This window comes from Peromyscus californicus, unplaced genomic scaffold, assembly GCF_007827085.1.
Source record: "Peromyscus californicus insignis strain IS unplaced genomic scaffold, ASM782708v3 Scaffold_17__1_contigs__length_78620276, whole genome shotgun sequence".
NCBI classification, from domain to species: domain Eukaryota; kingdom Metazoa; phylum Chordata; class Mammalia; order Rodentia; family Cricetidae; genus Peromyscus; species Peromyscus californicus.
The window spans coordinates 3,073,383-3,097,998 of record NW_026294469.1 but is presented as its reverse complement, the minus strand read 5'-3'; the positions used below and the strand labels follow the sequence as shown (position 1 = coordinate 3,097,998).

General features: G+C 49.9%; 2 protein-coding genes across 2 annotated transcripts in view; one reads left to right on the top strand and one right to left on the bottom strand.

Moving 5' to 3' along the window:
- Nucleotides 1-1,224, top strand: part of Npc1 (NPC intracellular cholesterol transporter 1) — a 55,817-nt gene extending 54,593 nt beyond the window's left edge. Inside the window, exon 25 of the mRNA XM_052741537.1 lies at nucleotides 479-1,224. Within this exon, the coding sequence (XP_052597497.1) occupies nucleotides 479-561 (83 nt within the window). The 3' untranslated portion in view covers nucleotides 562-1,224. The remainder of the gene's footprint in view (nucleotides 1-478) is intronic.
- Rmc1 (regulator of MON1-CCZ1) lies at nucleotides 928-24,577 on the bottom strand. Its single transcript, XM_052741538.1, has 20 exons — nucleotides 24,405-24,577; nucleotides 23,953-24,029; nucleotides 21,962-22,046; nucleotides 19,248-19,304; nucleotides 17,309-17,395; nucleotides 13,676-13,816; nucleotides 13,320-13,423; nucleotides 10,993-11,082; nucleotides 10,792-10,897; nucleotides 9,779-9,890; nucleotides 6,917-6,961; nucleotides 6,669-6,722; nucleotides 5,584-5,712; nucleotides 4,761-4,867; nucleotides 2,619-2,738; nucleotides 2,312-2,389; nucleotides 2,000-2,104; nucleotides 1,843-1,911; nucleotides 1,541-1,766; nucleotides 928-1,089 (listed from the first exon to the last, which is right to left on the bottom strand). Exons 1-20 carry the CDS (start codon nucleotides 24,504-24,506, stop codon nucleotides 1,010-1,012), a joined length of 1,974 nt encoding a protein of 657 aa, XP_052597498.1. The 5' UTR covers nucleotides 24,507-24,577; the 3' UTR covers nucleotides 928-1,009.
- Nucleotides 24,578-24,616: the final 39 nt, after the last annotated feature.

Below are 24,616 nucleotides of genomic sequence, written 5' to 3'. Positions count from 1 at the left end.
GCGTCAACAGAAGCCTAAGGGAGCTCTCGGAGGGCAGCAGGCTTGGGCTGACGCCTGCTGCCCTGAGAGGAACAAGGAGACAGCCAGCCCTGCCAGCGGTCCAGAGGGCCCTTTGTTTTCCCTGTGGCGGCTGTCCAGAGCCGAAGGCTGTTGCTGCTCTTGGTGATCCCCTCATAGAAATGACCCCTGGTTGAAGAGAACAGGACTCATTTGCCTTACAGCTTTGTTAGAAAGTTGAAGCATTAAAATAGAAAAATTGGAGGCTGGAGAGACGGCTCAGTGGTTAAGAGCACCGGCCACTCTTCCAGAGGACCCAGGTTTGATCCCCAGCACCCACATGACAGCCCACAACTGTCTAGAACGCCAGTCTCAGGGGATTGGATGCCCTCTTCTGGCACACCAAACAATAGAGGAGTCAACAAAACCAGGGCTTTCTTGGGTGCCCAGGAGATTGTTTCTACTTCTTTGTCTCATACAGGACCGTCGGTGAATAAAGCTAAAAGACAAACCACTCAAGAGCGATACAAAGGGACAGAGCGAGAACGGCTCCTCAACTTTTAGCCTTGTAGCAGGCTCTGGTGACTTTGTCCAGGTCAAGGTTACTGCGACAGCTGTCCCACCAAGGCCCTGCTGATGCTGGTTCCCAGGGTTAGGCGGTGTCACGGCTGTAGCGGATGCAGCCCCACCCACTTTACACTCAGGAATGCTCTCGTGACTTGTGAAGCAGTATTATGAAGTTTGAAGGTGGCAGTCGCCAGCCCTGCAGCAGAGAACCCTTGTCTTGGGGCAGAGGAAGGACAATGACTGCCAGCGTGAGACAGTGGCCACTTCTCTACGTGCGCGCTCCTCTTTCAGGAGGAGCCACCACACGTGCTATAGCTTATTTTTAGCAACATTTGAGGATGTTGTAGGTACTTTATTACAACATTTTGTAGTTTAAAGAGCTTTATTAATGCAATAAATTAACTTTGTACATTTTTATATTAAAAAAAAAAACTATCCAGGGACTTCAGAAAGTCGTAGGCCTCATCAGAGCTTGTTCTCCAAAAACCTGCTTGAAAAAGGCGACGTGTTCTTCACAGTGTTCTCCTGTAGGGAGAATGTCCATCAGTCAGCAGCTGCTTACGGGCAGGGGAGAAGGGAATGCAGACAGAGCTCATGGGTTGGGTACTGGGTTTTAACTTATTTTCTTTAATAAAATACCTCCTCCTCCTCCTCCACTGAGATCATTGTCACTCTCTTCTACTGCAGAGCTCAGCCCCTCAGCCCCGGCCAGCTGACCTGTCACTCATATACATACACCTACAAACATACATATAACATGACAAGTGACTCAGCTTGCCCTTCCTGGTGTTCTGTTTGGTCACTACTTTCTTCTTAAGGGTTCCTCGGAGATGCCTGAATTCCATCCTGAATGCCTCAGCCCCAAACACTCCTCTCCTGAGTGTAGTTAGATCCATCAGCATTCTGAATCTACGATCACAGACCCCAGGGTGAGGTGGGCTCCTGCTGTTTGTGTTCACCCTGGGCCTTCCCTCACCTGGTGTGAAGTTAGGGTTCCCTCGCAAACGCTGGTTTCGCTGTTCAAAGAAGCGGAATATGGTATAGAAGAGCATGACGTCATCAGTCTGCTTTGCGGCGTCTAAGAATTTGCGTGCAGAAATGTTGTCATGGCCACCAATGCCCCGGATGAACCTTAGGGCAGCCAACACCTGGTGTTTGGATAGAAGAACTTCTACTATCTCATCGTTTGCCGTTGAGAGTCTCTGGAAGTGAGAAAGATGGAGGTCAGGGCAGCCGCAGGAAGGATGCTGGTAGCACCCAGGCTGTGGCCCAGGTTACCTTCAGCATGTCCAGAGACAGCTGGTGGGCAGGCGGGTAAAAGCTCTCCAGGGACAGCAGCAGGCAGGCCTGGAAGACAGGGTTTCAACGGCTTCAGTTGAAAGGGTACCACTGGAAGGTTTCAGTGACTACAGAAGTGAGATCCCGCGGTACAGACCAAAGGCTTGGAGTCGCTGAGCACGTGGTACTGCAGAAACTGATGGAGCATGTAGAAGAGGTTGTGCTGGACAAGTGTCTTGATGACAAGTTCATGTAAGTAATGCTAGAAACACAAGAAAGGTCAAGGACATAACGAGTCACCCAGCTGTGACGGGCTGAGGACTGCAACAGTCTGAACTCCCAGGCTGTAGTCTAGTTCTAACAGTGTTCTCAACCAAAGTTTCCAGTCCCACTACAAACAACTGCCATGTTAAAGTCACCCAGAATTCTGCACTGGGTCTGGCTCTGGCAAATACCCCTTGGACAGTACCTGCACTGGAATCTGAAACTGGTTCAGAGAACGGATATATTCCATCAGCACAGCTATCACGAACTTGTGCGCCATCTCCTAGGGAGGAAGAGGGTCTTGTCAGTTGCCGGAGCTGCAGGCAGCCCACCGCTTGGCTGGTGTTAAACAGTCCTTGTGGACCGTACACACTGGTGAGCATGTCTTGAGTCTGTTAGAGTCAACCTGACGGCCTCGGCCCTCCCAACGCCACCCCACTAGTTCAAACGCAGTGTGAGTCCTGGGGCTGCTGCACAGTAGCCCACTCAGGAGGCCAGGAGCCATAACACACCTTGTTTTCCACGCATGGCGACAGCACGTGTGTGTACACGTCCGACTGGTCCACCACTGCTTGGGTCCGCACCGGCCTCTTCAGAGGTGGGTTGCTCCGGCTTTGCCCTGCTTCTACGGCCTGAAGTGAGACAGACAACTGGTGACCTTAATCATCTTCCACAGAAACAGCACCCATCACAGTTAACCGAGACTGAATTCCTAGGCAAAAATTAAATGTGAGCAAGACGCTTGACAAGCCAGACAAAACTGGTCCTCTGGCAAACACTCCACGGTTCGTGCAAGATCAGAATTAAATAACCCAAGTCACAGTCACGTTTCCTAACCTCTGAAGACGTGAGGCCGACCTGATTTTCTTCTTTACTCTTGGCCGGCTGCACCCTCGTTTATGGAGCTCTACCAGACAGTAAAGGATGGCTCGTGCACTGGGTCTGTGCTGGAGTTTCAAGTGGATCCAGGGCCTCACTCATCTCTACACTTCTACCACCGGCGGCTAGGTCAGTCACAGCCCAGTGTAATGGGGACTCAGTGGTGAGCCAGAGCTCCCCAAAGACTGAGCAGAGCTGCTCCAGCTGTGTGTGTCCCTAGAGAGCAGGCTCAACTCCAGTACAGATGGTTTGTTCTTCACACGTCATGACCACAGTGTGGGAGAGCCCAGGGCCTGCCACTGGACTCAAACCCACTGACTCCCATCCCAGATACTACCAGTGGGACCCACAGGAAGAAGGACACAACCTGACAGGGCTGACACAGGACAGGGACAGAGATGATCGAGGCAGCCTATCAGACCCACTATCCTCCAATAACCAAGGCAGTGTCCACTGTTGGTAATCACGTCCTTGAAATAATCTCTCCTACTGTCCCAAACCTCTTGCTTCAGAAACCAGAAGTACTAGGTGTTGTACCTAGTAATACGCCACACTAATTCTCCCCGCCTTTCACTGAACATGTGATGTCTATTAACTGGAATGCACAGTGCCAGTACTTAACCAATGCCTCAAGGATACTGATGGTGGCAGGATCCTAGGACATCCTTTTCTGCTAACCTAAGATAAACCTTTCTGTGGCCCTGCCAGTGAATGACAGAATGCAGAGTGGCTGTCGAGATGTGGCTGCTCAAGATGCTGAGGACAGACAACCAACTGTTGAACACTCAGCCCTTTCTGAGGCTCAGAGAACATCACAGAAGAGGCAAGAGAATGTAAAAGCCAGAAGATGGGGAAAGGGCTGCAAAATGCTATATACAAAGCTTGACACAGCTATCCCAAACATGACCTCACAATAGCTGTGTCAGCCGTCAATCATGGGTCTGGGGAGGGCTCACAGGACCCTAACCCTCCCCGCTGAACTACTGGCACTGGTGGAATCTGGAGGAGAGGCAGTCGTGGCCTTGAGGTGTGCACCCAGCGGTGATCCAGGCCCCATGCACACTTTCAAACCTGTGTTCACAGTCCTCGTTAAAATCTGGGTCACAAAGCTATCCAAATGGGGAAGACACTTGCAGAGAGGAGGGAGGTAACAGAGGGTAGGGGTGAGAGGAAACAATATGCTGCATACATATATGAAATTGTCAACAGATTCATCAATAAAAAAATTATTTTGGCCAGGTATGATGGTACATGCCTTTAATCCCAGCACTTGGGAGACAGGTGGATCTCTGACTTTAAGGCCAACATGGTCTACATAGTAAGTTCCAGACCCTGTCTAAAAAAATTAAAAAAGGATTTCTTATCTGAAATAAAAAGAATCTTTTAAAATTTACTTTTTGAGTTCATACAAATACATGTTGCATGTTGGACACAGCTCGCCCACACTGCCCTCTAGATAACCTTATATTGTAAGGGAAGGAGGCACAGCCCGTAGTGGAAATCACACCTCTAATTGCCAAGTGCAGGCTCTGGTCAAAGCCAAAGCTGATTTTCTTTCTACAAAATAGAAGCAGACTGAGAACACATCCACACATAAGCTCAAACAGATTTTAAAAAGCAGAAACAGTGAAGGTACCGAGTTGAAGCCTCAAGCCAGCAGCATGTGGGGACTCTGGGTACACCACTGTCACCTTGCCCTGCATGCATCGAACCTGACATTACACTGTGTAACTACATCGTACAGCGGCAGCGGGACTCCCCCCAGTCTGACTTACCATTGTGTAGCTCTGCTCAGCATCCAAGTACTTTTTATACTCGTGGTTGAGTTTATCAAAAACGGTGGCTATCACCGGCAGCGTGGCTCTGTCTGACTCGGCCAGCACTGCAAAGGACAGTACACGGTCAGACCCACTGTGATCAGAATCTCAGGTGATGGTGACAAGTGATCTCAAAATGCAAGAAATGTTTCAGAGAACCGCCACCTGGCAGTCAGTCAGGACCCCTTTTAGTGACCAGAGGAAACAAGACAGGTGTCACTGGACGACACTGGCCGTGTCGTCAGCCTTCACCTGGAGCCACCTGCCTGCTGGCTGCTTCCTGCCAAAGTCTACAAGGCACTAGTATTTCCCAGTATTTCCGGTGGGCTAGGTAATCATCCTTCAGGCATGTAGCCCTGAGAGCAAAAGATGAGAGGTGGGGCGGGGCCCTGGTGAGATGCCCAGCAGGCAGTAAGCGCCCACCACCAGGCCTGACTGCCTGAGTTCAATCTCAGGACCCCCGTGCCAGAAGGGAGAGCACATTTTCCTAAGTTGCCCTCTGACATCCAGCGGGGTACCATGGCATGTGCCCATACACATACCCACACTGGTATAATTTTTTTTAAAGATGGTGGGAAGCCGGGCCGTGGTGGCACACGCCTCCAATCCCAGCATTCAGGAGGCAGGGGCAAGGGGATCTTCCGAGTTCCAGGCCAGCCTGGTCTACAAAGTGAGATCCGGGCAGCCAGGGCTACACAGAGAAAGCTTGTCTTGAAAAGCCAAAACAAAGAAAGATGGTGGTAGGGAGCCACAAACCTGTGGGAAAGAGGAGTCCACTTACTCTGTGAACAGACAGACAGGATGACCATCTTGCACTCCTTCCTCTGGAGAAGAAAGTCCATCAACCTCCCTTTATCTGGCAAGAGATTCACTATGGGCTGAAGTTTCACCTGGAGGTTCCAGAGGTAACCTGGGTGTTAAGAAGCAGCAAGTTCAGCAATACAGTGCAAGCCAGAGCCAAAGCCAACAAAGAATGCCCCTAGAGCTCTTCCTAACCAACATGGCGCCAGGACATTCAGGAAGGTGGCTGACTGTGGAAGAACAGAGTCACGCTAGCTCAGCAAAGGGGCTGATCTTCATGAATGACAACTGCATTCAGAGTCACACCAACGTTTGTCTCCATGGAGACAAGGACAAGCTCAACTCCCTCCACTGTGCCTTGCCCCAGCCATCAACTGCGCACGGAGTACTTTACTTTCTCCTGTACTGGCTCAGGTGCACAGCAGGTAACTCCACAAACTCAGTAGACTCCTTCCACTCATCAGCCTCTGCATGTACTAACAGGCAAGCTGGGGCCACATTCCTCAGCGTTCCATGGGAGAAAGGAATGTCACATCAAAAATAATTGGAGGGACCAATTTCTCAGCTTCCAAGATGGAGCTGTTGTCAATGTAAGGAGAAGTGAATTCATTACATGCAGTGGGTGTCTGTGACATTTGGGCTAACTCTCTCCCCCACCCCAAGAATGTCAAGGAGGAGACTGGGAGAGCCTCGGAGGGACTAAAGATGATTCAGCATTCTCAAATGCCGAGCCACAGGTGACCACCTAGGAAGAGACGGCTGGCTGAAGGAGGCGTGACCAGCAAGACAGGACAAGGGACGGAGCATCTCAGAAGTGCACGGGCAGGTGGGTTAGGGATGAGACTGGCTTTGTGATGGCCATGGGGATACCACAGGCACTGGCCATTCTTAGTCACTTCAGTTGTGAGAATCACACATGCTCATGAAAAGAAAAAGAACCTACAGAGGAAATGCAGGAAGGTGAAATGCAGTCCACTCTCAGGACTGAAGGGAGGGGTCATCTCAAAGAGTCACTCTGAGGTCGGCACACGCTTTTCTATGCAGACAATGGCCCCTCGGACCTACCTTGGCTGGCACTGATAATGATGTCTGGTTGAAAGACGATCCATGATGAAGAATCTACTCGTTAAAGGAAATTCCAAATGGAAGAAAAGAGGGTAACAAAAGACAAGCCCGTTTCCCTTAGCCCAGCCCCCACATGCTAAGGCCACAAAAGGCCCCCCCCCCCCCCCCCGGATTGGCTCCCAGGACTGTGTGCAGTGGGTGGGGACACATGCCCTTCGTGCTCAGTGGCACCGCCTTTGTGAGGATACAGAGTTTACAGGGAACTGGAGACTGGCTGGTCACAGCAGCAGGACCTAGAAATTGAGAACACCGGTGTGACCAGGCAGCAGGGGACCCTGCAGGAGTCACAACAGACTCGAGAGAGGAGGAGGAGGAGGAGGTGACTGTCCTGTCTCACACACCTGGGAAGCAGGGGGACGGCCAGCTACAGCTACATTAATCCATGAAAATGTGTCCCTAAGAGGAGGAAGTGTGTCAAAGCTTCCCTCACTGTGGTTGATTTTTAAGGTTTGTTTTTTAAATGTTTTATGAGTGCTTTGCCCAAGTGTGTATGTGTGCACCACACACATGTCTGGTTCCTGCCGAAGCCAGAAGAAACTGGAGTTACAGACAGTTGTCTACCCCGACGTGGGTGCTGGAAACCAAACCCAGGTCCTCTGCAAGTACAGCAGAGCTCTTAACCAGGTTTGTTTTAACCAGAGATGACACATCACCATTAAATGTGTACATTTAAACCCTAAGAAACTGACCTGGATGATTCCGAAGGAATACCCAGATTCACTGACGGTTCAAGTGACGATGGCTTGTGGTTTAATCACGAAGGCATGGGCACCACTGCCACTGCACTGCACTGAGCAGTCTAGCATAAGAGAACTCACCTAAAAGCACCTTCCACTCTCACATGACCGGGCCCATCCCAACCAGCTCTGCTGCCTGGGTGTTATGCACCCTGGGGAAATGGGAGGGCTCTTGAATCAACAGTGTTCCCAGTTCTGTACCAATTACCCAGATAGAGTCAGAAGGCAGTGTTAGTGAGATGTGACCGGCAGTGACCAGCTAGGTAAGATGGTCATTCTGAACACACCACCCACCAGATGAGGGCCGTGCCCAGGCAGACAAGCTTCAGGAAAGCACGTGACGGCCAGACTGAAGAGGAAATCTCTGCTGCCTATGCTGTGCCTCCGTGCAGAGCCTGGGCACGTCAGTCTTCAGAGACCCAGGTGATTAACACGGTCAAACAAAAGCCACTTGTTCAACAGGACAAAACCAGCACCGCTCTCAAAAGCAGCCCGAGTCACGCTGGGGGACAGCAGTCTCAGGTTTTCTAAGGGCGCATGGTCCAGCAGGAAACTGAGGAGAGGCAGGCTCTACCTGCCCAGACTCCCTAGAACCCCAGGAATCCACGGAGTCTTGACCTCTTACTATCAGCCTTTCCCACCTGAATTAGCCTCTTTGTTGATCCTTTACTACTGGACCAGAGCCCAGAGTTTTCCCCAGTCAATCATTTGCCATCACCTCCTCCTTACTGGTCACATTATCATCCAGGGAGCCAGATGCCAGAAAGCACACGGGAGGCGTTAAGGCCATCAGACACCTGGCGCTCACGGGTACCTGATGGCCACCTCCTTCCCTCTGCCTTTTGCTGGGCCAGCTGCCGAAATGCTGACTGCTTGCCGATCTACCTCCTAGAGCTTGGCTCTCAACTGTCTCTACAAAGACCAAAAGGAAATCACAGGATAAGCAAGTGCCACATGCCAGCTGACATGTGTGTCTCCTACGGAAACACAGCCACCAGAGATCCAAACTGGGGGTGACTTGGGGTTGTCAATCAGCGAACTCACTGCAGTCTCCTTCAAAACCAAGGAAACACAGTACATCAGAGACCACGTCCTAAGGAGGTTAGTTCTTTTCTCAACTCCTGACCTGCTACTCTCTTGACTTCCTCCCTGACCTGAGCAGGAGGAATGATCTAGAATTGACTCGAGAACCATACCTGTAAGCTGTGACGTGAGCACTGGCCGTATCTACTATAACCCAGCACAAGAGTTTGGCCAGGTGGCTCAGTGGTTAAGAGCGCTTGCTGCTCTGACAAAGGACCTGGGTTTGGTTCCCAGCACCCATGTTGGGGTAGACAACTGTGTGTAACTCCAGTTTCAGGGGATCCAACACCTTCATCTGGCCTCATCAGGCACCAGACATGTATGCAGTACAAACATATACACTCAGAAAAAACACTCAATCCATAAAACATTAAAAAAATAAACTTTAAAATCAACCACAGTGAAGGAAGCTTTGACACACTTCCTCTTCCGCTTCCTGGGGACACATGAACTGCCAGAAATCCAGCACCTTCTGGCTTCTGACAGCACCCATACACATATGCTCATAGACAAATTCAGATGCACATAAGCACACAAAAATAAAAAAGGAAATCTAAAAAAAAACCTCTAACACAGAACGTTAAAAATAGAAGGGCATGTGACCCTGTTGCAATAACAGCCACAATCAGCTGAGTTTAATTCTAGGGTTACAGAACCAGGGAAACGAAGGGTTAAGGGCTTATCAAGATTAAAAGGCTACAGGGCCGCCAGGAGTGGTGGCACACACCTTTAATCCCAGCACCCGGAGGCAGAGGCAGGCGGATCTCTATGAGTTCTAGGCCAGCCTGGTCTACAGGTCGAGATCCAGGACAGCCAGGGCTACACAAGAGACACCCTGTCTCGAAGAAAAGAGAGAGACAAGGATGCAGACTGCAGGCTTCTAGAGAAGCCTGAGGAAGGAAAACTACTTCCTCCAAGGAAGATTCATTTATTGTATAAATTGCTTCTCAAAATAAATGTCAGCTTAGAGAAGCAGCAGGAGTAGGTATCTTTTTGTAAAATAGAACAAACTGGCTGGAGATGGAGCTCAGTGGTAGAACATTTGCCTAGCAAGCATAAGGTCTTGGGTTCAATCCCCAGCACCCCAAAGCAAACACCCCTCTGAAAAATGACGCAGATCTGGGAGTCTGTTTTCCTGGTCTCATTCTGAACATGACCCCTGACGATTCCAGCCAGACTATGGCCCAGTGGGGAAGAGACAGCCCTGACACCTCACAGGATTGCTCTCACCTGCCGCGGGGATCTGGTAAGGTTGAATTGATCGGGCTGGAAGCACAGGATGATGGAAAGTAACAGTGCCATCGAACTCTCCCCGTAACTTGATGTCAAATATCACGGATGTCTAGAGGAGGGAAGGGCAGCATCACAGGTTGCCAGTGTGGACGCCTCTGCGTGCGCCCACCCCAGCCCGGCTCGCACTCAGAGGGGACAACTCTTTCCAATCTTACCACTTTCACAAACACTTCCTCACCTAGGGCCTGCTTCCTTGAAAGGTCGTAGAGAGACAGGCAGAGCCTTTTCACAAGACAGAGCAGCGTGACCCCCAGAAAGCAAGGGGAGGTGAGGTTTGCCTGATACCGGGTGCTCAGCTAGACATTTAGAGAGACCTGTTGCAGACTGATGGGCCCAACACCGTCGAATACTGTTATCCACACCCACATGCTCGACAAAGGCCACAGACTCATGTGACACCAGGGAGCTGAAGCAAAGTCCCAGCCCAGCTGGCTCAACTGAGTAAGAGTTCCAAAGATCAGATCAAATACATTCTCCAAGTTCCTAACCTCCTCGGTTCTTTTTGAGACAGGGTCTCCTGTAGCTCAGGCTGCCTTCAAACTCACTATAGTGCTAAGGAAGACCTTGAATTTCTGACCCTCCTGCCTCTACTGCCCAAGTCCTGGGTAACAGGTGTATACCATCACAGCTGGCTTTTAATCAGGGGACGGAACGCACTAGGCAAGCTGTGTCCCCAAACTGAATCGTTTTTAATAAACTGTTGGGGATGGCTGTTTAACTGCTTTGAGCTTAGGCACTCTTGCTATCGTGTCTGGGTTTGCCAGTTCCCACAAAGCCTATTAAGAGCCCCGGCACAAGCGGCGGCGGCTGCTGCTGCTGCTGCTGGTGGTGGGGGCAACAAGCAGATCTCTGAGTTCAAGTTCAGCCTGGTCTACAGAGCGAGTTCCAGGACAGCCAGAGCTACACAGAGAAACGCTGTCTGGAAAAAGAGCCTCCTCCAGGAGACTCACCTCTGTGTCCTGATGGTGGACGACGACCAGGTTGTCTACTACATTCAGAGCGAACTTTCCCGTCCTGTTCAACTTCAGTATGTGCATCTTTTTACATGCGCCCTCTCTGTAAGACAGCACAGAAGTTGAGGCTGGAGGTCAGCAAGCCTGAGTTCAGTTTTCAGATCCAAGAGGGAAGAGGACACGAGGCCCCAGACATACCGTGGGAGATGATACAACACCACCTCCGCTCCCGTACTATTGGAGGTCCGAGAATGATGCCGCAGGAACAGGACGTAAAGTTGCCCGTATCTAAGCAGAGATGGAGGCACACGAGTCATATCTGGCCATCTGAAAGGCCTTCCTCCCCAAGCTGAGGATGTAGCTTGGTTGGTAAAGTGAGCCTTGGCTAGCTACACAGAACTCTGGGTTTGAACCCCAATAAGGCATAAACTGGGTATGGCTTAGCTCATAATGTTGACACTCAGGAGGATGCGAAGTTCAAGGTCATCCTGACTATATAACAAGTTCTGGCCCAGCCTAGCCTATATAAGCCCCTGTCTTTAAGGGGTAATAGAATTCCTCCACATACGCTTCATGAAGGTCTTCTGGAAGAAAGACACAAAGCCAAGCACTGAATTCCAATCGGAAGGAATACAGGCCAGCAGTCATGACAAGCAATGCTTATTTTACTTCTGGCTTTCTGTTTTCTTTCATAGAATGAGGACATGTCCCATAGCAAAAGGACAGGATAGTCACTCTTCACGGTAGATGTCACCTGTGGACGCTGCTGTGAGTAGCTCTAGAATGTGCACTTCCATCCCTGCCATGAGCTCAGGGCTGGGCCTGCCACGGTGACACAAAAAGAGACCAAAGGGACAGACAAGTCCCAGCATCGCAGCCAGGACTGCGCTCACTGCTCTGCTCTCAGAAAGGAAAAGGAGGAAGCACATTCTACTAAAAATAATCATAATTTTTAAAAAGTTGTTGGGAAACTCAGAGAAGAGTTGGAAATGATTTAGAATTTGTTTTTTGGGACTGGGGATAAATCTCAGAATCTTGAGCATGCTAGGTACTAAGTCACATCCTCAGGTCCTGGAGCAAAATTGTGAGGACTGCTGAAGCAGAAATGTAGGGGTAGGAAATGTTTCTCTGTATTGATTTCATTTTTGCTTAACATTTTCAGTATGAAACTTAAAACTTGAGATATCTGAATTTCCAAGCAATTATGTAATTTACTACATATAAAATTCCATTCCATGTTTGTTAGAGTTTTAAAAATTATATTTTGAGGGCCAAGCAGTAGTGGCACACATCCCGAGGCAGGTGAATCTCTGTGAGCTCAAGGCCAACCTGGTCTACAAAGTAAAATCCAGGACAACTAGGGCTACACAGAGAAACCCTGTCTTGAAAAACAAAAAAACAAAAAAAATTATATTTTGAACATTTGTATATTAGCTTAAAAAATTCTTGTTAAGCTTTAATTAATAGAACTTTTAAAAATTCATGGGCTGGAGAGATGGCTCAGAGGTTAAGAACACTGGCTGTTCTTCCAGAGGTCCTGAGTTCAATTCCCAGCACCCACATGGTGGCTCACAACCATCTGTAAGGAGATCTGGCTCCCTCTTCTGGCCTGCAGGCATACATGCAAACAGAACACTGTATACATAATAAATAAATAAATCTTTTTTTTTTTTTTTTTTTTCGAGACAGGGTTTCTCTGTGTAGCTTTGCGCCTTTTCCTGGAACTCACTTGGTAGCCCAGGCTGGCCTCGAACTCACATAGATCCACCTGGCTCTGCCTCCCGAGTGCTGGGATTAAAGGCGTGCGCCACCACCGCCCGGCAAATAAATCTTTAAAAAAAAAAAAAATTCTAAGGCAAACCTATTTAATTGTTTGAATGTTTCATTGAAATTGTTTCAATATTCCCATTGTGTCAGACAAGAGGTAAAAAAATCATCCTTAGGTGATAAACTAGTATAATCCAAAGAAAATGCCAGGGCTGGAAAGATGGTTCAGCAGTTAAGAGCATTTGCTGCCTGGCGGTGGTGGCGCACGCCTTTAATCCCAGCACTCGGGAGGCAGAGCCAGGCGGAGCTCTGTGAGTTCGAGGCCAGCCTGGTCTCCAAAGTGAGTTCCAGGAAAGGTGCAAAGCTACAGAGAAACCCTGTCTCAGGGGAAAAAAAAAAAAAAAGAGCATTTGCTATTTCTCCAAAGGACCCAGGTTCAATTCCCAGCACCCACAGGACAGCTTACTGTTACTCCCCTTCTAGGGAACTTGACGCCCTCCTCTGGGCTCTGTGGGCACTGCACACACATGGTGCGTATGCATACATACAGTTAAAGCACACACATAAAAATAAACCTTTTTAAAAAGTGTCAAAAGACCTTAGGTTTTTCTGTACTTACTAATTCAAGTACGAAACCAAAAAAGGGAAGTCCTTGATATTTGTTGTAGGGGTCCTTTTACTGTGAGCTCCTAACACACCCTCATTACTAAGGTCACTAGAGACAATCACAAAAAGGAACCTTCTGAAGACAGACGTACATGGTCGCCATTGCGATGTCTCGTTCTGAAAGGCTAAGTTTGGTTGACTTCGGTGCAGCTGGTAATTCAATCTCAAACTTGGGAAGCTTCGACATGGTGCCAGCCTGTTTAGGGGAAAGTTTAGGAAAGTTTTCAACACTCCTTCCATGCTTTAGTTCGCTCTACAGTAACTCAATGAAGACACACACTGTCCTTCTGATCCTCCTCCAGGGAACCAGCCATTCTTGGAACTGGCCGGGAGGTGAAGCGCGCCCTCTAGCGGTTTGAGATGCAAGGTTCATGTTGAGGACGGGGTTCATTTCCGGGTTAGGGAAGGGGACAGGAATTATCTTAAGGGGCCTGGGACTCACTCTTACCCTAAAATAAAAAGGCTGCAAAACATTCTCAAGGACTGTGGTGGACAGCAGGATCACGGCGCTCTCCGGACAGTACATGTACCAGTTCACATTGATGTTGTGGCTCTTCAGGAGTTTGAGACTTCGTTTTTCAGGTAACACCTGCGACGAAGGTCAAGAAATGAATCTTCACATTAAAAGACGGCTACAACAAATTAGGTAAATGAAGAGCACAAAGCCCACTGAGGGCTAGCAACGGACCCAAGTGGTAGAGAGCTTGAAGAGCATGCATGAGGCTCCAGTTCAACCCCAGCACCACCAAACAGCAAAACAAGGAAATCCAGCTGACGGGTCACACAGTAACTGTGACCTCTGTTTATTACGGCACCATGTGGCCTGTGCTGTCCAAGGCTCTTCACTACACCTGAGAGACTGCACAGAACAACAGATGAGAACCTCAGGCTGACAGAGGGTGGGAATGGTGGGATGGCAGTTACCCCGTGGCCGAGCCGCCACACACTCAGGCAGTTACAGCCGTGGCCGAGCCGCCACACACTCAGGCAGTTACTGCCGTGGCTGAGCCGCCACACACTCAGGCAGTTACTGCCGTGGCTGAGCCGCCACACACTCAGGCAGTTACCGCCGTGGCTGAGCCTCCACACACTCAGGCAGTTACCGCCGTGGCCGAGCCGCCACACACTCAGGCAGTTACCGCCGTGGCCGAGCCGCCACACACTCAGGCAGTTACTGCCGTGGCTGAGCCGCCACACACTCAGGCAGTTACCGCCGTGGCCGAGCCGCCACACACTCAGGCAGTTACCGCCGTGGCCGAGCCGCCACACACTCAGGCAGTTACCGCCGTGGCCGAGCCGCCACACACTCAGGCAGTTACCGCCGTGGCCGAGCCGCCACACACTCAGGCAGTTACCGCCGTGGCCGAGCCGCCACACACTCAGGCAGTTACCGCCGTGGCCGAGCCGCCACACACTCAGGCAGTTACTGCCGTGGCTGAGCCGCCACACACTCAGGCAGTTACCGCCGTGGCCGAGCCGCCACACACTCAGGCAGTTACTGCCGTGGCCGAGCCGCCACACACTCAGGCAGTTACCGCCGTGGCCGAGCCGCCACACACTCAGGCAGTTACTGCCGTGGCTGAGCCGCCACACACTCAGGCAGTTACCGCCGTGGCCGAGCCGCCACACACTCAGGCAGTTACCGCCGTGGCCGAGCCGCCACACACTCAGGCAGTTACAGCCGTGGCCGAGCCTCCACACACTCAGGCAGTTACAGCCGTGGCCGAGCCGCCACACACTCAGGCAGTTACAGCCGTGGCCGAGCCGCCACACACTCAGGCAGTTACCGCCATGGCCGAGCCGCCATGCACTCAGGCACCATGCACTAAAGAGAGGAACTGTGGGTTTTCATTAAGCAGATAGTCAAAGTGAAGCAGTCCCCAGACCCAGGCAGAGTCCGCCACCTTTCCAGGAGCCACCAGGCTCCATCTGCACTCCACCTGGCTCTGGGGCCCAGCTAGACTCCTTTGCTAACCCCGCTGTCCACAGGACCGCTTCCAAGTGCTGCAGCGCCTTACAGTCTCATCTAATGTTCTCTTCATACTCCTACACACTAAGAACACTGCACAGACTCACCCAGCAACATGCCAAAGGACCATGAAGGACAGCAAGGCCATGAGCATGAACCTCGTCATCCAAGCCTCCTAAGAGTGTGTCTGGGGCCAGAAGGACGGCTCAGAAGGTAAAGGCACCTGCCACCTGACATAAATCTGATCCTAGAACCCACGGAAAGGTGGAAGGAAATAAACTTTCCAGAGGTGCCCTCTGACCCCCACACATGTGCACTATGACAGGATAGCACACACTGGAAGCCACAAGAAGCATGCTGGAGGTTTCCTTTTGAATCTACTTCTTTTTCACTATTCCGTGTGTATAGACATGGGTATGTCATACCGTGTACATGGAGGTCAGAAGATAACTTCTGGGAGACAGTTTGCTCCTTACACAAGGGGTTCAGGGATCCAACTCAGATCATCAGGCCTGGGTGGCAAGTGCTGACCCATCTCATCAGACCTAACCTGTGTTAACACCCGAAGACCTATGACACACACTTGCTCACTAGAGAGAACAGACTTTTTTCAGAGTTGTTTTGTTTTATGTGTAACAAATGTTTTGCCTACACACATGTATGTGGACCATGTGTATGTTTGGTGCCCATGAAAGTCAGAAGAGGGTTTTGAATACGCTGGCACTGGAGTTACAGATGGTTGTGACCCACTATGTTCCTGAAGAACAACAAGTGCTCTTAACCACTGAACACAGACAGATTTTTAAAGACGACTGTGGGGGGCTGTGTGGCGGTGGTGGACCTTTGATCCCAGCACTGGGGAAGCAGAGGCAGGTGGATCTCTGTGAGTTTGACACCAGCCTGGTCTACAGTGAGTTCCAGCATAGCCAGAGCTATACAAAGAAACCCTGTCTCAAAGAGAGAGAGAGGGGACTGCGGGGAGCCCCCTGTCGGCCTGTGGACAGCACACCCAGGCTTCCCCTTCTCCGTTTACCGGTTTAAACTTTCCAGTGCGCATGTTGGCACCCCTAAATGCTCACGTTGGCAGGCCTAGAGCAAAGACCATGGCATGAGCGTCTCACATGCCACTTACACTGGGCACATTGTCTCCACCAATTCTAATTTACACTCCTTTCGTTACATCAATAAGATTGCAGGCTGAAGGTAGGAGGCGGTTGCACACACCTTTAATCCCAGCACTTGGGAGGCAAAAGCAGGTGGATCTCTGTGAGTTCAATGTCGCCTGTCTATAAAGCAGGTTCCAGGACAGCAGAGCTGTTACACAGACAAACCTTCCTAAGCTGTGACCCGTTAACACAGTTCCTCATGTGTGCTGACCCCGACCATACAATTATTTTTGTTGCTACTTCATAACTGTAATTTTGCAACTGTTATGAATCTTAATGTAAATATCTGTGTTTTCTGATGGTCTTAGGTGACCCGTGAAAGGACTGTTTGACCCCGAAGGGGTTGTAACCCACAGGCTGATGTAGCTAAAAGTTTTCAGCTACAGGTTGAGCACCGCTGTCCTAGGAGGACAGTGAGACTCTCTCTCTCTCTGAAATGGCAACTGTCTACAAACCAATGAGATCCAAGGCCAGCAGCAGTGCACGGAAGAGATTCCCACACTGCTACTCAATTCCAAGTACTGCTTTACCCATGAAGAAACACGTGAGCAGGCTCACTGAACTTTCTAACTGTAAGGATAAAACAGTGAAATTGAGCTAGACATCCTGTAACAGGAAGTGGCAAGACAAAGGGCAAATCATTCAGAGCAGAACTGTTCTCAGAACAAAATCTGGGAACAACCGCCAAAGCATACAGCTGTGCAAGAAAAAGGTAGGCTGCAGAGGTGTCCACGCAAGAGGCCCCCTTTGCAAAAGACGATGATGATGATGATGTGTACAGAAGAAGAGCACCGGAGTGTGCAAACTGCTGCCGACAGTCACTTCTGGGGACTATGCAACTTTTTGCTCTCTGTACAGCGCCTCCTCGATCGAGAGGCTAGGCTGGCTCTAGAACCCCCGGGTCCAACCTTGCTTTCTCTAGCAAACCTCACAACCGAGACAGTACCTGGTAAAATTCAATGCCTTGGTCTGTTATGAAGACAATTTCCGTAGAGCTGGTCCAGCAGAATCCCAGGATGTTGGCATTCTTGGTCTGGGAGAATTATAGAAAGAATGTTTTTAGCTGGCTGCGGCTGCACATGCCTGTAACCCCAGCACCTAGGAGGTCAAGGCAGGAGAACTGGGAAGTCAAGGCCATCCACGGCTACATTTTAAGCTGGAGGCCAGTCTGAGCTACATGAGACTATCTCCAAAATAAAAAAGAACTAACTTACTCTGTGAGTAAGGCGTCTGCTGCACAAGCTCAAGGACTTGGGTTCAAATCCCAGCACCCACACAAATCACCAAGAGTGGCCACAACCCTAGTGCTGGGGTGGGGGGAGCAGAGACAGGAGGGCTCTTGGGTTGGCTGGCCACTGGCCAGGTCAGTAGACCTGCCCCAAGGGTCTAAGATGGAGAGCACAGAGCAGGACTGAAGGGAACTCGGGAGTCAGATACTGGGGTAAAAACCTGACTGATCAGAGAAGCAGTGGAAAGGCGACCACCGACCTTCTCTCTCTCCTTCCTTGATCCAAAAGGGCCGCAAATCTTTCTAAACCCCTCCCTACTGCTTCCTGTGTCTCTCTATATACGTCCTGGGTCCTCCAAAACCTCTGTGGCTAATTCTGGTCAGCTAGTAGCTGGCTCTGCCCTCTGACTCAAGGTAAACTTTACTGGCAGTCTCCGGAGTGTCAGAGTGCAATCAAAATATCCACAACACAGGACACACCACATCCTCCACTGACCTGTGAGGGCATGCATCCCTACACACGCTTGTATACTTATACCACACATACAAGAAAAGCTGCACAACTCTAATCCAAAGCTCAAGGCCTCAGCTGTCACTGTCACTCATGAATGAGTTTCTCAGAATGGTTACTCATTAACAGCCACAACCCCCGCCCCCACTCCAACAAGATCTCACTATCATAACAGAGGCTGGCCTTGGTCTCTGCAGCCTGGGCAGCCTAGAACTCAGGATGCGGTCTCACCCTACCACATGCTGGGATTCATTTTAAACACAGCTTCCCCGATCTTTGCCCTAACCCAAGATTCTGAATCTTAATTCCTTCAACTCTGCTGCACAGAGGAGGAAGCCTGAGTTTTATAAAGATAACACCCAGAGCACAGGAACTCCAACTTCTGCCTTTCACACTGTAGACACTCCCCCAGCCATCACAATAATACAAGGGCCTGAAGTTATGCAGTGAACACAGACCAAGATGAGTTCCAGCAGCCTGAGACCAGACTGGGTGGCCCGAGGGCAGACAGGCACAGCAGGGCTCAGACAAGGAACTGTTTCATACTTAGAGCACCTGAAGGGCTGGGAGGAGCTTGGCTAAGTGGTGGAGGCTCCTCCCATGGATACAGACCCCATCTTGAGTGCCACTTACCAAGAACCTAGATGCCAAAGTTGTTACTCCCATCTACTGACAGCTCTGGTCAATCTCCCAGCTGCCCCAGGAGCTCCCTCCGGCCTCATTTACAATACCCTGCTAATCTAATTCAGAGACTAGTCTATGCCTACAGAAAGTGTAAGGACATGGGAAGGAGACATGTCAAGGAAAGAACACTCCAAGACCATCACAGGAAGGCCCTGGCGGGTCCCAGGCCTGAGACACAGGAGGCAGGAGGCAGTGAGGAAGCCCAGACAGCGCTGAGGGGAACCTCTTCACCCATCTACGCTTCCACTTCATAGCTGAAGAGACAGAATTTCCAAAAGGGGGACACTGTCCGCCAGCCAAGCTAGACCCCCCAGCTGACCTCTGCAGCTCATCACCAACCTAGACAGCCCCCCAGACAGGGATTCCCAGCTTGTGCCTCCACCACCCGACCCACAGGTCTCCACACACAGCCCACAGTGGAAGCAGCGGGTGAGGAACGAGGCCCCACCCCCACCCCTGTACCTTGCACTCTTGGGTGTATTCCAGCTGAGAGTTATCAGGAATAAAATTACAAAAGTCCTGAAAGACAGAAAAACACACAGGGACAATTTTAGATAAAACAGCCTACTATGAGATAAAATGGACAAATGTTTTTGTTTTGTTTTGAGACAGGTTCTCACTATACAGCCCTAGCTGTCCTGGAACTCACAGAGATCTGCCTGCCTCTGCCTTCTGAGTGCTGGGAGGGATTTAAAAGTGTGAGCCACTATGCCTGACAAACAGATTTTGTTGTTGTTGTTGTTGTTTTTTGGCTTTTCAAGACAGGGTTTCTTTGTATAGTTTTGGAACCTGTCTTGGAACTCCCTCTGTAGACCAGGCTAGCCTCAAACTCAGAGATCTGCCTGCCTCTGCCTCCCAATTGCTGGGATTAAAGGCGTGCACCACCACCGTCCAGCTCTGACAGATTTTTAAAATGATTAGAAAATAGCTCATGTTGGGCAGTGGTGACGTACTCCTTTAATCCCAGCACTCAGGAGAGAGAGGCAGGTAGAGCTCTGTGAGTTCCACACCAGCTTCGTCTACAGAGTGAGTTCCAGGACAGCCAGGGCTACACAGAGAAACCCTGACTCAGATAGATAGATAGATAGATAGATAGATAGATAGATAGATAGATAGATAGACAGATAGACAGACAGACAGACAGACAGATAGATAATAAAAGGAAATAGCCAAACAAACAACCACAGACAAAAGACATAAAGACCAATTATGGTCAACTGTCAGCAACACCAAGTTATCCACTGTAGTGGTCTGAAAGAAAATGGCACCCAGAAGAAGTGGCACTATTAAGAGACGTGGCTTTGTTGGAATAGGCGTGACCTGTTGGAAGAAGTATGTCACTGTGGGAGTGAGCTTTGAGGTCTCCTTTGTTCAAGCTACACTTAGTGTGACACACAGTTGCTTCTGCTGCCTGCAGATCAAGATGTAGAACTCTCAGCTCCTTCTCCAGCACCATGTCTGTCTGCATGCCACTATATCCCACCGTGATGATAATGGACTAAACCTCTGCAATTGTAAGCCAGCCCAATTGAATGTTTTCCTTTACTAGAGTTGTTGTGGTCCTGGTGTCTCGTCACAGCAATAGAAACCCTAAGACATCAGTCAACTAAAGAGTCCATCCAAATACTCAGTTGGGATTCATGAACAGACTTTTAAAATTCATTCCTCAAGTCAGGTATGGCAGCCCACATCTAGGATTTCAGCACACAAGAAGCTGAGGCTGGAGGATTGCTCTAAGTTCAACACCAACTTGGGCTATGTAGTAAGTTCCAGGCCAACCTGAGTCATAAAAGGAGGACTTGTTAGAGAGAAATGGGGAGGGAGGAGAGAGAGAAGGAGAGAGAGAAGGAGGCAAAGGAAAGAGGGAGGGAGGGAAGGAAGGAGGGGTGGACAGGGAAGGGCAGAGAAGGAAGAAGGTCCTCAGATGGGTGACATCGGGGAAATGTCCCAGCTTCCCCAGGCTTCCTGCAAATGCAATACTAAAGCAGCAGCAGGTATAGGAGTCTGCTCGTGTGTGATATTTTGATCTCATTCTGACAATTAAGCTTGCTTGGAGAGGGCAGAGCTAGCAACTAGCTGACCAAAATTAACCATAGAGGTTTTGGAGGATTGAGGACAGATAGGAGACAGGAAGCAGTAAGACAGGGCTGAGAGAGGATCTCAACCCTTTGGATGGAGGAACAGAGAGATAGGAGGTCACTTCTCTGATCATTCAGGTGCTTACCCCAATATCTGACTCCTGACTTCTTATTGATAAAGAATAATTAGATAACACATCAGTCTACTTATCTTCGCAGTGGCTTCTTCACTACTTTACAGACGACAGCAGTGAACTGAATGAACAACACTGATGAACTGATTAATGTGATGCTAGGAGCAAACGCAGGACCTCCTTTGTGCTAGGCTAAATTACCACTGCATCCCATCCCAAGACGCACAACGGTGATGCTTTCCAAGGGATGACGTGCCAGCAAGCTGCTCCAACTGTGTTTATCTACCTGTTCCTACCCAATCCAGCAAGAAACACCAGCTGATAAAGTGACCTGAGTAAGATTAATTCACCAAGCAGTCAAAAACAGACCTGGCATAATCCATGTTGCCAGTTAGCAAGCAACACAAAGATGCAGGACAATCCAGATTACTTAAAAATAAATAAATAAATAGAGGCAGGAGAGATGGTTCAACAGTTACACGCACTGGCTGCTCCAGGGCCAGACTGAATTCCTACCACCTACATGGCAGCTAATACCCACCTGCAGCTCCAGTCCCAGGGGATCCTATGCCCTCTTCTGAGCTCCTTGGTCACTGCACATACATGGTGCACAGACATACATACAGGCAAAACATCCACACACATAAAAATAACAAATCAAGTATTTATGTGTAGAAAAGAAACTACTTGGAAAGAGGAGGGGGACCAGGAGGAGAGGAACCAGGAGAAGGTAATGGGACAGAACATGAGCATGGAACATAATACACAGGTATGAAAACGTCACGATAAAACTCAGCATTTTATGTCACGAATACAGATGGTAAGCTCATTCATCCACTCATCGGTCTTTCTCGTCTACAAACGATCTCCCCAGCCCCACATCACTGGATCCCTCAGGTGAGGAAACAACCTGTCTCTTTCAAGCATGCGTCTAATGTTCTGGCGCTGCTTTCAGCTGCCTTACCACTGTCTTCGAGGTCCTCTGCACAGCCAGTATCTTATTTTCCAGAGAAAACTTAATGCACTTCACTTCGCCTCTGTCGTCCATTCTGAAACAAGAAAGAACAGGTTCAGAGAGAAACTGCCCTGAATTCTAGCTCTTGTTGCTATTGACAAAAAGCCATGTAACTCTTTGGGAAGCAGCAAGCTGTAGTCTAATGTTAGAATTGCATTTCTGAAGCTGTGAACAGAATCTACTGGCAACAACCGGCTGGTGAAATGAACAGAGGACATAGCCAAGTGGCTGGAGAGCCAAGGTCACACACACGTCACCTGAGAACTGCTGGATACCCTGGGGGATAGATGCACTCATTATCATGATTATAGTGATGGTTTCCTGGGTGTATAAATAGCTCACTATATAGTAAGTGTGCAACATACTGTGAGCCTATTATAACTCAATAGAGCCATTAAAAAAACAAACAAAAAAACCCCCACAATGTTTGGGTTCAGTTGGCTCACAGAGACCTGAGTGTGATCTCCAGAGTGTGAACCCATGTAAAAAAATCTAGACACTATGGCATTGCAATTCCAGTGCTAGAGAGACAAAGAGAAGCAGGCCCCTAAGGGTCACTTGCCATGCTAATATGCCAAAGAGACTGCGTCTCAAAACACGAGAAAAAAATGCATTCACGCATATACAAGTTAAAGGCTGCGGCCTACCAACCCCTCAAGCTCCTCAGAATCCTGAAGTGTAGCATGCTAGGCGGATCCCTCTCACTTTTCCATGTCTCACTGGTGCATCTCACCCACTAACTTCCCATGCTGCTATCAGTCTGTACCTCAGAGCCCCTTGGATTTTTGGCAACACATAGCTGAACTAACACTGTCTCTCAGAGTTACTGTTGTCTCTGCTCCCAACAGCATCAGGAGCACAGACATACGGTGTTTCCAAACACTGAGGTGACCTCACCACACCCGACCTGACAGATTTTCACCATGAAGGAAAAGTCCTAATCCCATGGGGAATGCACACCTTCTCCATGCCTCCTTCCCTACAGATACCCTGACCTAGAGTCCCCCAAACACCACGTCTCTGCTCATGGTCTGGTCTCCAACCAGAAATCACTCCCTTCCTACCTGAAAGCCTTGCTCAACCCCATCTCAAGGTCAAAGCTGCATCCCTTAAGTGTTCCCATGTTCTCACCAGAGCTCTAGCACAGAGTTTATGGTGGCAAACAGTATTTGCTGAACCTCTTCCTGCCTACATTAAGTCCAAGTTCCGGAAGGGGCTGATTCAAAGCCTTCACTGACGGTGTGTGCCGAACAAGGACCAAAAAAACAAAACGACATCAGCTGTTTTCTATTTCAAACAGTTGACACATGTTAAAAGTGATTTTTTTTTTTTTAACAGGGTCTTGCCATGCCGTGCAGACTGGCCGGTAACCTGCAAACTACCTCTCTTAGCTTCCCAGAGGGCTGGGGTTAGAGGCCTGTGCCACCACTGAACTGAGGCCCTACAAAATACTTTCTCTTTGCTACTGACGGGATTGTGTAGCCAACTGAGGCACTTGTGAAAGTGAAAGGGGCCGCTACAGTCAATCACACTCAGCGTATGTAAAGTGGGACAGCCTGTCTGTCACTTTAACCTCAGTGAGAACCCTGGTTCTTCCCCATTACATGAGGAAGACTGGATTTTCCTCCACCCAGCACTCTAGGAAGACCTGGGATAAATGAGAAACTGAGTCCCCAGGCCCAGCACAGCAGAAATGAGTGCATGTCGGTAACTTCAAGTACCAGGAAGTAGGTGCCCTGGGCAATCCTGATTGCCACATTTCACTCCGACAGTTGTTCTGTCGTTCCCAAACTGCGCCCGCAGATGCCCACTGCTTTTTCCTACACACAGGATTCCACCCCAGGCTGCTTAGAGGAGGGCAAAACAAAGTGATTCAACTTTCTGAATCAGAAAATCCCCAGTGTTTACATGTGGATACTATTCTGAAAAGAGCAAATTACCTAAAAGAGATGGGATTCCTATCATCGGGGCCTTTAACGACCACGCCAGTAGCTCCACCCGATCGAACAGCAAAAACCTAAGGAAGAAGAGGCAACGTTAATGGTCAGAGCTTTGTAAAGACCTAGACTCAACCTTTCAGGGATCGTGTCTACCGCACCACCCCTTGAGTCATCTGAACAAACTAACAGGGTATATTCCTAGGTAGGTGCTTAGACGAATTTAAGGAGAAAGAAGTGAGCAAAATAGGGCACCGTGCAAGAGCACGCTAGACCCTGAGACTGACCACCTGAAAGCCAGCTCGCACTCTGGCACCACCCATGCACTTGCACACCCGTCTTTGCTCCCGTACAAAACACCGGGCACTCGGCGCTAAATCCTTGCGCGCAGCGCGCGGGTAGGGCGACGGTGAGCGTCCCGGCGCGGGGCCTCGCTGCGGGCACCGCTCGCTCACCTGCTTGTTGGCCTCGTCGAAGAACACGCAGTTGACCGGGTTCGCCTTCTCGAACTGCACCGGCCGCTCGCACAGCTCCAGGTAGTAGTCCTCGCCGCCCATGGCTGGGACCCGCCGGAGCCGGCTGCCTCGCTGCGGTCCACCGCTCAGGCCGCTGCCCTAGGCCCCGCCCCGCGCCCCACGTGACTCGCGGCCGCCGGCGCGTCAGTGGC

Bases quoted from the DNA above. Each gene is read 5' to 3' on its own strand.
- Rmc1 (XM_052741538.1), bottom strand. From the start codon at position 24,506: ATGGGCGGCGAGGACTACTACCTGGAGCTGTGCGAGCGGCCGGTGCAG. The intron at 17,396-19,247 runs GTACAGGGGTGG...TAATTCTCCCAG, and splicing joins AATACACCCAAGAGTGCAAG to ACCAAGAATGCCAACATCCT. The intron at 13,817-17,308 runs GTACTGTCTCGG...CCTTCGTCGCAG, and splicing joins AAGGCATTGAATTTTACCAG to GTGTTACCTGAAAAACGAAG.